The following is a 15,680-nucleotide window of genomic DNA, read 5'->3' as shown; positions in this document are numbered from 1 at the left end:
GTGATGGGAGTCAGTTCCTTGGGGAACTCAGTCTCCTATCCCGAGACAATTCCTCTGTGATGGGAGTCAGCCCTTTCTATAAAGGACCAAATAGTAAATATTTAGGGCTTTGTAGTTTATGCAAGTCTCTGCCAAAACTTCTAACTCTCCTAGCTTAGACAGGAGACAAAACAGCCATAGACCATACTTCGATGAATGGGTGTAGCTGGGCTCCAGTGAAACGCCACTTGTGAACGCTGAAACTTGAATTTCACATAATTTTCTTGTGTTGTAAATGTTTTTCTTCTTTTAATTTTTTTAATCATTAAAACAATGCAAAAACCATTCTTCTCTGGGGGCCATGTAAAAATAGAGGAAAGGCCAGATTTGCCCCGTGAGCTCTTGTTTGCTGAACCCTGCTTTAGGGAGTCTGGAACTTGACTTGAAATACTGTGATTTTAAATACTGTAGTCAACATGTTGCCTTGTTTGATTTTAGGACAAGAAAGCACCTCCTGAAAACTGCCTTGTGGGGAGATACCCTGGGGAATGCTGGCAATGCCCAGGCCAGGGGCACTCAGGGTGACCCAGCATGTTTTACACAGGGCAGGGCCTTCAACATCATCTGCAAAACCTCTGGCTTACAAGGCCTCCCTGTTCCTGCCTATCCCTTCAGTGAGCCTCCCAGTTAATTCTAGACTCCTCTGTTGGTCCCTCATATGAGAGACTTGAGAAGCCAATGGGCTGCAGGATAAAAGTATTTGAAAGATGGAATCTAGGAGGGTGAAAGCTCGAGGGGGATGGGGCTGGGAGTCCTCATTCAGTCTGAGGACTTGAGAGCCACAGGGAGCTGTGCAGGCACCTCTCCTGGGCTGAGAGGTGTTCCCATCAGAAGCACTGGCCAGGCTCCCCCACCACAAGTGGAGATGGAAGCAGGTTTCCAGTGTGATCAGAAAAACCCTGAAAGACTCAGAAGACCCCAGGTTCCTCTCCAGGCCACCACTGACACTTACTCATTAGAGTTCAGAAGGGCTTTGGTCAGTGTTTCCTAATTGTTCCGGGGAGGAAAGACCCTTCCAAGGTCAAATTTTGAGTGTCTCTGTGTTAACAATAGTTATATTTTTAAAATCTTCTGCTGAACAAAATGTAGTGGGCTATATAATGCATTTTTATTACACAGAATAAAATGCATGCACATTTGAAAATATAGTAACAAGTGCCTCATAGTATCGCATATTCAGTAGTATACAATACTTGGTACCCATATGAATGTGTGGCTTCATAGATGGTAATAGTTCCAGAGTCCTCTGGGATGTGTGATCTCAGGTTAGGACCACTGGATTGGGTAAGAAAGGTGAGAGGCATCACAGGGCTAGCCTGAGAGTGAACCCACACCCTTGTTAGCACACAGCAGGAATGCACTGGGAGATGTTTCATGAGGTATAGGAGATGTGGATTCTAGGCCAGGGCCATGAAGTTGGCTGGGACTTTGGAAATCTACATAGGGATTTGGTGCCAATCACAAGCCAAGGAGGGCACAAGGCCTGGGAGTGAGGCTGCAGTCAGGCTCCTGCTGTGTGTTTAAGCTGGGACTGGTTCTCTAAGGATGCTTTTCCACCTTGGATCCATTCCTGTGATCCCCCACCTCAGTGTGGCCTCAGGGCCCAAATCCAAGCCTGTCTCATGGGGATCTCCCCAGGCCACTCTGCAGGGTGGATGGAAATGGAAATGGGACCTAACAGCCTTGCCTAGGCCTCTCTGGGCTTCCACACAGTACAGAGAGGAGCCCTAAGGAGCATCTGGCTTTGACCTTGTTTCTCTCCCTATCTGACCTGACTCCCTGCAGTGACATTTATCAGATGGAGAAGGACATTGCAATGGAGCAAGAGAGGAATGCTCGCTACCGAACCCCCAAAATCTTGGAGCCCACAGCCTTCCAGGAACCCCCACCCAAGGTAAGCCAAGCCATGGCTTCGTAGGTCCTGTGAGTCAAAGCAGAGCCAGGTCCCTGTCTGATCCATGCCCCCACTTACTGCACAGGCAGGATACCCCCTGCAGCCCTCTCTCAGTCCTTCACCCAGAGTCCACCAACACTGTCAGTGTGTTACATCAGTGCCCTGGCAGGTGGACGTTGAGGCAGCAGCCACCTTGTGGGACAGCTGAGTCAAGAATCATCCCTCAAAATATCCCATGAGAGGCTGGGATTCTCTTCTAGGAGTTTTCTTAGGAACAAATGAGATCCCCCTGAGGACGCATAAATGGGGAGTGTTCTGGATCTTTTAGGTCTAGCACCCACATAGCCACCCTGAGCTCAGAGCCAAGGCCCCATTGCCTTTAGGTGGGGGGGTCTGAGAGGCCATGCCTGTCTTAGTCAACTGGAGTTGCTGCAGCAGGAGACCACAGACTGAGTGGCTTAAACAACAGATGTTTATCTCTCACAGTTCTGGAGACTGGAAGTCCAAGATCAAGGTGCTGGTGTCTGGTGAGGGCTCTCTTTCTGGCTTGCAGACATCCACCTTCTCACTATGTTTTCAACTGGCAGACACAGAGTGGTCTTTTTCTTCTTATAAGGGCACTAATCCCATCATAGGCTCCATTTTCATAACCTTATCTAGCCCTAATTACCTCCCAAAGCCTGTACCTCCTAAATACCAGCACATTGGGTGTTCAGGCTTCAATGTGCACATTGAAAGGGGGGACAAATACTCAGTCCATAGCCCTTTTCTCATTTGTCCCTCTTGCCTGGCATGTCCCAACCTTCCCCTCGGGCCTGGCTTAGTGTTCATCTCCGTGAGTGCCTGAGCCCCTGGTGAGGTGAGCTGCCACCTCTGCATGCCTGTGGCTCTGCAGCTCTGACTTGGTGGGTGCTCCCATGTATAGGAAGGCCACACATGCACTGATCATTAACCCTCCAATAGCCCCAGGAGGGTGCAAGGTGGCATCTTTGTACCTTCCATCACTCAGCAGGTAATTGGTGCTCAATAAATGGATGCAGGCCAGGTGCAGTGGCTCACGCCTGTAATCCCAGCACTTTGGGAGGCTGAGGCCAGTGGATCACCTGAGGTCAGGAGATCAAGACCAGCCTGGTCAAGGTGGTGAAACCCCATCTCTACTAAAAATACAAAAATTAGCTGGGCGTGGTGGCAGGTGCCTGTAATCCCAGCTACTTGGGAGACTGGGGCAGAGAATTGCTTGAACCTGGGAGGCGGAGGTTGCAACAAGCTAAGCTTGCGCTGCTGCACTCCAGCCTGGGGGACGGAGAAAAACTCCATCTCAAGAAAAAAAAGTGGATGCAAAATGAGTTTCTGGACAGCTTTGTTCCTCAACTTTCCTTCCTTTGGAATGAGCATGAGGTGTCTTCAGCCTGATCTTCCCCTTGGTGAACTGAGTTCCCTCAAGGAGAGGGACAGAGACTGACCCATCTGTGTTCTCTCTCCAGCCCAGCCGGCCTAAGTACAGGCCCCCTCCACAAACCAACCTCCTGGCTCCAAAGCTGCAGTTCCAGGTAAAGATAGAACAAGATGGTGGGAAGTTTGGGTCTACCTCTCATCCAGGTCCTTCCTGAAACTCCATTCCTATGCCTTAGAGGAGCAGCAGTCACCCATTTGGGCGATAGAGATGGCCTAGATTGCCTCTTCGTTGGTACCCAGAACAGAATGTAGACTCAGATCACAAGAACTAAAATGCAGTTCTCCCACGCTGTGCTCAGCTAAGACCTGCCTTAAGCCCCGTCCCTCTGTCTACAGTGTCTGCTGCTCTGTGTGCCTGCCTGCTGCTCTCTTGCCCATCCAAGGCCTCCCTGGCCTCCTTCCCAGAAGTAATCCCAGGGAATGTTCCCCAGCAAATGGAGTAACTCCATGGGGCTCCCCAAAGAGGCCCCATCCAGAACGTGGGTGGCCATTGAAGAGATAGCAGGATTTTACCTGTGCTTTCTGCCGGCTCCATTATCCCCAACCATGACTCTTGCCCAGGCTGTGGGTCACTGACAGTTCTTGTCTCTTGCCCAGTTCTGTGTCTCTCTTGCCTCTAGGAAAGAGAGAGTCTAGTCTTCTCCTCTGTCTTCTCTTGCATCTCCCAGTTCAGAGTCACTGCTCAAAAATGGAGCCCCTCAGCCACTAGAAATAATGTCCTTTTTTTTTGGTGCCCTTTATAGAAAGGTGGCGTTCCTTGGTCCTATATTTGTTATCAAGGAAATGCCTGAGTACCAAAACAAGACCATCCAAGGACTGATAAACCCTGTCCATGTGAAGCGAAACCCTGATTCAGAAGGTGAAAGCATTTTCCTTAAAGAAATAGGCCAGGCGCAGTGGCTCACACCTGTAATCCCAACACTTTGGGAGGCCAAGGCAGGTGGATCATGAGATCAGGAGTTCAAGACCAGCCTGACCAACATGGTAAAATCCTGTCTCTACTAAAAATACAAAAATTAGCTGGGTGTGGTGGTGCGTGCCCATAGTCCCAGTTGCTCAGGAGGCTGAGGCAGGAGAACCACTTGAACTCGGGAGGCAGAGGTTGCAGTGAGCCAAGATCTCGCCACTGCACTCCAGCCTGGGCAACAGAGCAAGTCTCTGCCTCAAAAAAAAAAAAAAAGAATAAAAGAAAGAAAGAAATATACCCTTATGTGATATTTAAAACAAGGGGTTAGGTGGTGGCACACACCTGTAGTCCCAGCTACTAAGGAGGGTGAGATGGGAAGACTGATTGAGCTCAGGAATTTGAGACCAGCCTGGGAAATATACTGTAGACCCCCATCGCTAAAACCAAGAGTAATAAAATAAAATTGTGATAACATTATTTTTTAATTTAAGAAAAAAATTCAAGTCAGGCATGGTGGCATGAATCTATAGTCCCAGTTACATGAGAGGCTGAGGTAGGAAGATCGCTTGAGGCCAAGAGTTTAAGGCTATAGTGAGCTATGATCATGCCACTGCATCCCAGCCTGGGCAGCAGAGCAAGACCCTGTCTGAATTTTAAAAAAATAATTCATACATATTTCTCTAAATCTCTAGGTTAACCACATCAGTCAGTTTGTAATGCAACTGAAACATAACTGTTTTCTAAAGAGTACTGAGGGAGAAGTCCCAGTCTCAGTGGGTCAGTAACCAGCGTGGACCCCACTGTGTGCAGAGCATTGTGGTGGGGGATGTTGGATGAATGAGAGGCCACTCTGCTCCACCATCTCTCTTGGAACAATGGAAGGCCCACGTCCTTTATTAACTCCTGGAGAGCAAGCCCCATCCCCCATGGTGCCCATGCTTGGTTTCTTTGTGCTCATGTTTGTAGCAGCTAATTGTCCACCTTCTTGCTTCGCCCCGTGCCTTGTGCTTCTTTGCTTTTCCTGAATAGGTCCCCGAGGGTCTGTGTGCCAGCTCTCCTACGCTCACCAGCCCTATGGAGTATCCATCTCCTGTTAACTCACTGCACACCCCACCTCTCCACCGGCACAATGTCTTCAAACGCCACAGCATGCGGGTAAGAGGGCTCTGCATGCTGGTCCCTGCCCAGACTGAAGAGGCTGCTGGAGGGAGGTGGCCAGGGACATTGGGAACCCCATGCCCTCAGCTCAAGAGGGCCCTCAGTGCTCCCATGCACCAGTCAGGCCACCAAGGGGGGGACTCTGTGACTTCCTTCCCTTTGCAAATGCATCAGAGGCTAGGGGGCAAGCCACTAGCTGGACCTAACCTGCCCTTGACCATGCTGGTGTTATAGCTAGAGAGGTACAAATCTCTCCCTCTCCTGAGCCCCAGGGGTACGGGGATCTGTGGCAGCATGAAGGCTCCTAGGCAGAGTGCGGCAGCTTAGTGGTGCTGGAGTGTAAAGGATCCTTCCCACCTGACAGCTTTTGGTGCGAAATCTCTAAGAAAAGACTTCCTCATGGCTACTTCCCCTTCAGCTTTTTTTCAGGCTGCTGCTGGATGAGGAGTTCAGGGCTAGGGAATACCAGCTCATTAACTGGCTAGAGCAGGGGCCTAAGCCACCTCCCTAATTAGCTGTTTGTCACTGAGTTTTGTTAACTGTGGGTGAAGCCCCAAGTGCTTCATGGCCAGCTTCTGATTATCAGTTCTTATGTAGAAAAGACACTTTTGCTCATAACCAGATGCCCACTGGTCACCAACCACCTTCTTCCATACAAATGGTCCCTAGTGGTCAGTTGCCACTAGGGCAATGAACTTGATCTATTTTATTAAGCCAACTAAAATGGATTAAAACCCTTATTTTAGCTCTAACTCTTCATACCTGCATAGTATTTCAGGCTCACTAAATGTAAAAAGATTTTTTTTGAAAAGAATTAGGTGTTTATCATAATATATTTGGAAGATGTAGGCAAGTAGGCTGATATTACTTTCATGCCATTATTCTTAAGTTAGTAGAATTTTGAAATGAGCATGATAACTTAGAATTCCAGGCACTAAGATTAAGATTTATTGTGAAATAAAATTTCCTCTGACCTACTTCATTTTTCTCTTTTATATTAATTTAACCAATTCTGTCTTTGCATGGGCTTAAGAATAAGAAAACTTCATTTTCAAGCATGTGCCATAATTTAGGCTGTGTTCAGTTCCCCACCCTCCTGTCTTTGACTCTCTATTCATGATTGATTGTTTTAGTGAGTTTTGCTTTAAATTGCGTTATTCTAGAAAGATGCCATTTTGCACATTTGAGGGGTAGCTTGCCTTTGTCCAATTCCTGCTTCTCCACCAGGACCTTGTTCAGTTCCAGAAAGAGATTGTGCAGTAGGAAAAAAGACCTTTTGTGTCAGGGCTTTAGAAGTAATTGCCATAAGGAAAATCTGCCTAAAAGAACATAATGAGCATGTCTTTAAATAAACAAACCCCAAAAGGTTAAAAATATAAGCTCCATTTTATGACACAGATCAGAAACACTGAGAAAGTCTTTTTCAGGTAGAATGCTGAGAAGGTATAATAGGCTCTTCACAAAGCATTTGGAAGCATTTAACAGAAATTCAGAGGTGGTTTTCCCAGAAAAAGAGTTTTTCTGCTGTGTGGTTCCATTGCCTGACTCATCAGGGAGTCTGTGGGATGCCATACCAGCATTGGGATGGCCGCGATCTCTCTCTCTCGAAGACCTCACAATTGAGCTTTAAAAATAATATAATTCAAGGCTGGACGTGTGGCTCGTGCCTGTATTCCCAGCATTTTGGGAGACCGAGGCAGGTGGATCACTTGATGTCAGAAGGTTGAGACCAGCCTGGCCATCATGGTGAAAACCAGTCTCTACTAAAAAGACAAAAAATAGCCAGGCATGGCGGCATGCATCTGTAATCCCAGCTACTCGGGAGGCTAAGGCAGGAGAACTCTTGAACCTGGGAGGCAGAGATTGTAGTGAGCCAAGATTGTGCCACTGTACTCCAGCCTGGGCAACAGAGCAAAACTCTGTCTCAAAAAATAAAATAAAATAAAGTAAAAATAATACAATTAAAGAAACACTACGAGTTGCTCTAATCACTGGACACTGTCCTCGGTGCTGAAGTGGGGAGGCTCTGTCTTCAAAGAGCTTACAGTTGACCAGAAGGAGCAGACCGGGTACACACTTACCTGTAATGCAAGCCAGAAGGTCGTGGGTACAACAGAGTGGAAGTCCAGAGAGGGGGATAACCCCTTCCAGCTTCTATTTAAAAGCTGGACCTTGAAAAATGGGAAAGGTGTGGACAGGAGGAAACTGAGATTCAGGGCATGGAAGAGGCAGAGGCTTCAGTAGAAGCCAAGACTGAAGGTTGGGAAACCACAGGACAAGTGCAAGACCTGTTAGGCTAGAACAGGAAAGGAACTTGTGGAGGTGGAAATAAGGCCAACAGTCGGGTCATAGCCAAATTATGGAAGGTGCTATAACTTACGAGAGTTATTTTAAAACACCACGAGTGCCCAATTCCTTTTCAGCATAGAATATAATTAGCAATGGAAGTGTCCATTACCTAATAATATAGGAGGTGAATTTCAGCAAAACCAACCCCAAATAGATTCCATTTTTTTCTAAGAAAGAAAGAAAGAAAAAGGAATGAAGAAGAGGAAAAAAGAGGAAGAGGATGAGGGAGAGAGAACGGGAGTGTTGCTTAATTGCCCAGGCTAGAATGCAGTCTAGTTTTCAATGGGTATTGAAAACCTCCCTTATACCATCAATTGTGCTTAATAATGGCCAACCAATATTTCATTTAAACCTGTGAGTAGGTGTGATGTGATACTGATAAGAGTGCATATCTTGTGTATTTAAAGTGGAGAGCTCTATAAATATTTATTAAGTTTACTTGTTCCGGATCTGAGTTCAAATCCTGAATATCCTTGTTAATTTTCTGTCTCATTGATCTATCTAATAGATGTTGAAATCTCCCACTACTACTGTGTGGGAGTCCCAGTCTCTTTACAAGTCTTATGTATCTTGTATTGGGTGCATACACATCCAGGATTGTCAGCTCTTCTTGTTGCGTTGATCCTTTTACCATTATGTCCTCTTTTGATCTTTGTTGCTTTAAAATCTATTCCATCAGAGGTGAGAATTGCAACCTGTCCTTTTTATTTATTTATTTATTAAAGATTCCATTTTTTAAGTGTTCATTTTCTCCTTGAGTTTTATTACAAAATTGGAAGGCATCAGAATAAGCCTCCTAATCTGAGTGTGTTAAGATACGTGGAACAATCAGACCTGGGGCATGCTAGGTATTTTAGTGATGGGATCTTCTCTCAACGCTTACAGATTTATAGATACTTATAAATACCTGTAGAACTTCCTTGACTCTGGTAACTCATCCCGCTGGTACTTACCATAGTCTCCTTCAACCCAAACATTTTTCTCACATCCAGGAATCCCTAACTCTATATTTAGAACTTTTGACACTTAGTTCTTGTTTATCACTATTTGTTAACAGCTTGGGGCAACCATGTCATTGTGTCTTCAGGCCTTGACATTTAACTGGGGATTTTCATACCCTTAAAATGTCCTAATGTTGGAGTATCAGCCTCTGATCAATAAAACCGATTTTATTTTTATCAATCCCATGATTATAAAAGACTCTTAGATGCTGGACTTTGTTTACCTAAAATGAGGTCTAGCTCAGTGGTTCTCAGCAAAGTTATTTTCCCTCTGAGAGGACATTTGACCGTGTCTGGAGGCATTTTTGTTACCACTAAGGATGTGCTATAGGCATGTATTGCAGGGAAGCATATTGCAATGTATGGTAAATCGCCCTGGAAATAGACTTATCTGGCTTCAAGTGTCAATAGTCCTGAGGTTGAGGATCCCTGGTCTAATTAGTATCTACTTAACCCCATGAGAATAAGATCATCATATATTTTAATAGCAGTGTCCTCCCAGCATCCAGCCCTGCCACATAGTAGTGCTTTTAATAAACAATCGTTGAACAGATTCATGAATAAAGACTATTTCAGCAAGAAACCTAATTTGTGGGGAAACGTGATTGGAAATTGAGGTCAGTAATTGAAGCTCAATGTGCACTAAGAGAAACATCCCAACATAACCATTTTTAAACCATATTGTAATATTCAAGTGTGTTTTGTAGGGCTTAGTGAGGAAACTCTTTTAAGAGGCTTGGTAGGGATTACTGATTGCTAAAAGTAGATGGAGATCATTGTTAGCATCTTCTGCAAGTGGCTTGTATGCAAATGGCCCCTTCAAAGGCAAGGAACTGAGGGACCTGCTCATTTAGATGTCACAGAAGGATCCTGACCCAGCAAAAGGAACTCCTGGGCTTTGTACGATCAAGAGGATGCCAGTAGTCTTCCTCCTCCCTCTGTCCAGGAGGCAGGGTTATCATGTGCAGCAGAAGAAGAGCAAAATAGTTTACAGGCACTGAGAAGATAATTATACAAATGAACCGTGGGGGAAGATTGAAGGAAAATAGAAAGACATGCAATACTTTCTGTTTAGGAACTAGCAGCTAAAACTATGAATGGGTCCAAAGCCCTAGAGGTAAGTTACAGCAAGAGTTGGGTTACTACATCTAGGGAGAGGAAGCATTTATCTTATTTCTATAGAGCTATATTTCTTTGAATTTTGTTATTATTTTTATCTGTTCATGGATTTCTTCTAATCGTTAAATAACCAAGCTATGATTGCATTTATCTTGTCTCTACAGAGCTGTATTTCATGAAATTTTGTTCTTTATTTTATCTCTTAGCTCATGCATTCCTCCTAACATTTTGTTAACTAACCCAAGCTATTATCTTAATAAGAGGATGTCTTAATACAAAGGCACGATTGGTGCGTGCATGCTGCTGCTCCTGCTCTCAGGCTCTGCTCATTCATGGACACAGGCGGGACAGCACACCGTGAGGCAAGAGGGAGCACCACTGTCTCCTGAAGCTTCCAGACCTGCCACCTTGGTGCTTAGGTGGAGATAGATCGAAAGGGCATGATGCTATCGAGTGAAGCAAAGCCATCCCCTTGGAAGCCCTCTTGATGCTTTTAGTAGATTTTAAAATAGATTTTAATTGACTTTAATAGGTTTTCTTTTTAAAATCTGTTAAATGACAACAACTGTCATAAACACCGAGATAATAACAGCAGGGCAGTCACTTGATAAAATATCGTGAGCGGACGGTGTGATCATTCGAATACAGTGCATGTTGAGCAATGGGTTCTTGGGTTTGGTATCACATTGCAACACAGGCACATGCTCGGGCTGATACCCAGTAACTATCTGCACATATGGCTGGGGGTTTAAGAACAAACTTACAAGAAAAACGCAGCGGCTCGGAGCAAGTCTCGTGGCTGCCATGAGGTTCTTCGGAGGACTGTCCCTCCCTGAGTCTGAGAGCAGCACTCATTGCATCTCTCCCTTCTCTCTGCCATCCTCCCAGGAGGAGGACTTCATCCGACCCAGCAGCCGAGAAGAGGCCCAGCAGCTGTGGGAGGCCGAGAAGATCAAGATGCGGCAAATCCTGGACAAGCAGCAGAAGCAGATGGTGGAGGACTACCAGTGGCTCAGGCAGGAGGAGAAGTCCCTGGTGAGCACCCAGGATGTCCATGCCCTGCGCCCATCTGTGTCCTCTTCCACCTCCTCGGGTGGCTGGGGAAAGGCTCCCGGGCATTCTTGGTGCTTTCAGCTCCAGAATTCTAAGTCCCTCCCTCTTGTTTCTTCCTCTGCAGGACCCCATGGTTTATATGAATGATAAGTCCCCATTGGTGAGTTGCCGGGAGAGGCCTCTTCCTTCGTGCCAAGGCCTGGGAAGGCCCCATCCACTATAGGACCCCTGCTTGCTCCCACCCCCGTGCCAAGGCCTGGGAAGGCCCCATCCACCATAGGACCCCTGCTTGCTTCCACCCCCAGGCCTGCCCAGCTCCTCCTTGGTGACTTTCCATGTTGGGCGGGTATCTTCCTTTTCTACCAACTTCTACATAGCCCTTTTCCTCAACTCTGCTGTAATGGAGACTTTACCACTGGCTGGGGCCCTCCACAGAGCCCCTCAGCTTCCCAGAATGGTCACTTTGGATTAGAAGCTGCTCCTAGAAGCACCCCTGACCCCATGGCTTTAATAATCTCTAAACACACAGTGAAGGGCTGGGGAATGGGTAACAGGGGAGGGGGTTGTCTCCAGAGCGGCATGAGTGACATCGATGTTCTCTTTCCTCCTTCCTCTAGACTCCAGAGAAGGAGGTCGGCTACAGTGAGTGTTCCTGCCCTTCTTCAGGGGGTTTCCGCTTGGCACCTTGTGCAGAGCCACCGTCCTTGCCCACCACCCAGGGCAGGGAGCAGCAGAGTCTGTCTGCGTTCCCTGCCTCATCAGCCGTGATTTAATTCAGAGCCTGTGTGGTGGGCCAACTGCCCCTCGGCTCCCTCCGCCCCGTCCCTTGCCCTGCCTGGCACCCTGCCTGGCACCCTGCCTCCTTTCTCTCAGCAGCCACATCCTTAGGACCCTCCTCAGGTCATCCCCCTCCTGCATTTGTTCGGAGGAGCTGGGAATTCTTCCTTTTGATTTCCTGCTCTGTCAGAGGCTCCTGTGGGCAAGTTAAGCAATGCTACCTGCTTCTCAGCTCAGACTCTTCTTCTGTAGGCCTGAGGACAGAGAAGAGAAAGCAGGAGGGGCAGCTGAGCCCACAGGCTCTCTCTGGAATCCCCTATTGAAGGCAGGGAGGGAACAGCCAGCAGTGAGCCTGGGGCCTGGAGGGGCAGTGCTGAGGAGGAGGATAGCAGTCACAGAGAACTGGACACAAGTCAGACCTGGCCTGGGACCATTAATTATCCTCTGAGGCACAGGGTGGTTAAGTAACTTATCCAAAATCACACAGCTAATAATTAGCAATGCTCACATTTGAACCCAAGCCTTCTGACTTGGGGATCTCTTCTGAGCTTACCCTCTTACCTTACAAATGAAAATTCAGGCCCTGGGAGCATGAGCTGCCCCTGCCCGGGGTGGTGACAAGCTCTCTGATAGCAGAGGTGAGAATAGAAGGCCAGGTGTGATGGCTCACACCTGTAATCCCAGCACTTTGGGAGATCAGAAGTTCGAGACCAGCCTGGCCAACATGGTAAAAGCCCGTCTCTACTAAAAATAAAAAAATTATCTGGGTGTAGTGGCAGGCACCTATAATCCCAGCTACTCAGGAGGCTGAGGCAGGAGAATCGCTTGAATCTGGGAGGCGGAGGTTGCAATGAGCTGAGATCGCACCACTGCACTCCAGCCCAGAATGAGAGTCTGTCTCAAAAAAAAAAAAAAAAAAAAAAAAAAGAGACAACAGTGCTGTCCCGGACTACTGCAAAACCAGGGAGACTGCCCACTTCCCGGAATCAGGGTTAACTTCCATGAAGTCTCCTGGTGGTAAAAGGGAGGGCACCCATTTGATGTCAGCAGGTACCAAGGGAAGGGTTGGAGTGCTGAGAGCTGCCCCCCACTCACTGTTCTCTTTATTGCAGTGGAGTTCACGGGGCCCCCGCAGAAGCCTCCAAGGCTGGGCGCACAGGTATGTGTTGGCTCTGCTGAAACTGATGACAACAGAGAGAGTTGAACGAGGCTGAAGAGCACGGAGTATGAAAGCTTCAGTCTCAGACAGAATCCAGTTCAGAGGCCTCATTACACAGATGAGCCCCAGAGATGGGGGTGCCTTGCCTAAGACCACACAGCTAATTCATGAAAAAGCAAGAGGAAGAACCACTCTCCCACCCTCCATACCCCTCCCAGAGCTCCCTGATCCAGCCCAAGGGAAAGGGGTGTAGGCTCCCTCTGTCTTCTGAGCCTCCCCCTTGGTTTCCAGCACCCATTGTCTTTACAGCTGTCTGGGGTGGTGCTGGCTGCTTTCCTCTGGAACAGTGATTCTCAACCATGTCCCACTGGTGGTTCTATTGGTCTGTTTCAAGACCACCACTAGTATTTTGTTAAGCCTCCCTGGCTGGAAACTGCCCCCGACATGGACAGGGTCGATCAACCCAGGTCAGGGCACTATCATTCTAGAGAAGAGTCCTTTCGAATTGAGCTGGTGGTGGAATTGGCCCCAGTAGTACCTCCCCAGGAGAGAATCATGCTATGCCCTGTCCCTCCCCCACTCACCAGCCACCTGCTTTTCCTCAGTCCATCCAGCCCACAGCCAACCTGGACCGGACTGATGACCTGGTGTACCTCAATGTCATGGCGCTGGTGCGGGCCGTTTTGGACCTCAAGAATGAGCTCTGTCAGCTGCCCCCCGAGGGCTATGTGGTGGTGGTGAAGGTGAGAGCGGGGCCAGGTTGGGGAGGTGGAGGCAGCTCAACTCCAGCCTGGAAGGAAGGAGGAGTGTGCTTCCATTTGGCTGTCCGGGAAGATGCTCCTAGAGCAAGCTGGCCTGGGGAATTGAGTCCCAGGCCACTCGCGGGGGCAAGCACCACCTCGGGAGAGCTCTCTCCAGTAGCCAGGAGAGGCGGCCATCCTGCCCCTTTCTCTCCCCAGAACGTGGGGCTGACCCTGCGGAAGCTCATCGGGAGCGTGGACGATCTCCTGCCCTCCTTGCCGTCATCTTCACGGACAGAGGTGAGCGTCCCATCCCAGATGGTGCCATAGGCTGTTGCTTTGCTCCTGCTCTCCCACCTGTTTCTACTTAACGCTTCCATCAGAGGCTCATGACGGCTGCCTAGACAACTTCATGTCGGTCCACTGAGTCCCTAGCCAGTGGGTTCTATGCAGCTCATCCCATCAGCTACCACCAGAGGGCTCAGAGAACACCCAGGAACCGGCCAGGTGCTAGGGAGGCTTTCCTAATTCAGGTCTTAGATGATGGCAGTGAATTCTTACTGGGGTTATGCAAAAAGGGACACACCTTCTTTTCCTCCCTCCTATTACTTTTATTCTGGTCACTGTCTGTATGAAGATTAATGTGGATGTGTCATAGAAATAGTATGTAAGTTTTCTTTAATTATTTAATCTGATTAATGAAAAACGTTCACTGAAAATCAAAACAAGAGTCTTGGTGTCCACTTTGAGATGGTGGCTGCAGTGGGGAGAGTCAGGGCCCCCAAACATGTCCACATCCTAAACTCTGGCACTGGGAAACATGTCACCTTCCATGGCAAAAGAGACTTTGCATATGTGATCAAGTTAAGGACCTTGAGATGAGGAGATGGTGCTGTTATTGGAGTGGGTCCAGTGTTGTCACGGGGATCCCAGGATCAGGGGTTCTGGTCTTACAGGGATCTCTGTGACAACACTGGCAGGTGTGGCGGCTCACGTCTATCATGCCAACACTTCGGGAGGCCAAGGTAGGTGAATTGCTTGAGCTCGGGAGTTTGAGACTAGCCTGGTCGACATGGCAAAACCATACAAAAATTAGCTGGGCACGGTAGCCTGTGCCTATAGTCCTAGCTGCTCAGGAGGCTGAGGTGGGAGGATTGACTGAGCCTGGGAGGTGAAGCTGTGGTGAGCTGTGGTGAGCTGTGAGCCACTGCACTCCAGCCTGTGCAACAGAGAGAGACCCTATCTCAAAATAAATCAATAAATAAAATAAGAGGGAGGTAGTGTGTGACCAGAGACACAAGGTCGGAGTGACGGACGTGACAGCTGGAAGGAGGCCTCAGGCTGAGGAAGGCAGCAGCCTCTCAGAGCAGGAGAAGACAAAGAACAGGTTCTCCCCTGGAACCTCCAGAGGGAAACCAGCCCGTGGCCACCTTGACTTCAGCCCAGTGGGGACCATTTGAGACTTCTGCCCTTCAGAAGTTTAAGAAGATAAATCTGCGTTGCTTTATGCCACTACATTTCTGGTAATTTGTTACCAAAGCCATAGGCACATGATACAGTGCCATAGACGTTTGTTGGTTGTCCATCTAGAGCCCTTTGGTCCCCTGCCTCCCAGTGGCCAGCCCTGCGGCACAGATGACTACCACATCCTGCTGCTGTTCCCACTGTCGTTGGCTGCCCAAGACAGGAGAAGGCAGGAGAGTTTGGACCGTTTCCTAGCCTCTCTCTGGGGGGACAGTGACAACCCATACAGGAGCCCCAGGCAGAGCTGCTTTGTTTCATGTGAGAGCTCCTTACCCTTGGGATGCCAGTTCATTCATTGATTCGTCCATCCACTTCATTTGTAAATACCTCTTGAGTACCAGCTCTGAGCAGGCACACCTCACCTTATTGGACTCTGCTTTAACTACACCTCCCAGATACTCCATTTTTTACAAATTGAACATTTGTGGTAACCCTACATTGAGAAAGCCTATTGGTGCCATTTTTCCAACAGTACCTGCTCACTTTGTGTCTGTGTCACATTTTG

At 48.0% G+C, this 15,680-nt stretch overlaps 1 protein-coding gene across 4 annotated transcripts in view; it reads left to right on the top strand.

Annotated features, from left to right (window-relative positions):
• Positions 1 to 15,680, top strand: part of PTK2B (protein tyrosine kinase 2 beta) — a 133,824-nt gene that overhangs the window by 114,719 nt on the left and 3,425 nt on the right. For all 4 annotated transcript variants that reach the window (XM_003734571.6, XM_035269934.3, XM_035269935.3 and 1 more), the window contains 9 exons: positions 1,825 to 1,933; positions 3,418 to 3,483; positions 5,325 to 5,450; positions 10,811 to 10,957; positions 11,100 to 11,135; positions 11,593 to 11,617; positions 12,865 to 12,911; positions 13,517 to 13,654; positions 13,871 to 13,951. In XM_003734571.6, coding sequence (XP_003734619.4) covers positions 1,825 to 1,933; positions 3,418 to 3,483; positions 5,325 to 5,450; positions 10,811 to 10,957; positions 11,100 to 11,135; positions 11,593 to 11,617; positions 12,865 to 12,911; positions 13,517 to 13,654; positions 13,871 to 13,951 — 775 coding nt within the window. The remainder of the gene's footprint in view (positions 1 to 1,824; positions 1,934 to 3,417; positions 3,484 to 5,324; positions 5,451 to 10,810; positions 10,958 to 11,099; positions 11,136 to 11,592; positions 11,618 to 12,864; positions 12,912 to 13,516; positions 13,655 to 13,870; positions 13,952 to 15,680) is intronic.

The sequence above is a fragment of the Callithrix jacchus genome, chromosome 13 (assembly GCF_049354715.1).
Source record: "Callithrix jacchus isolate 240 chromosome 13, calJac240_pri, whole genome shotgun sequence".
NCBI classification, from domain to species: domain Eukaryota; kingdom Metazoa; phylum Chordata; class Mammalia; order Primates; family Cebidae; genus Callithrix; species Callithrix jacchus.
Note: the sequence above shows the minus strand (reverse complement) of the source record. Positions and strands in the feature narration are given on the sequence as shown.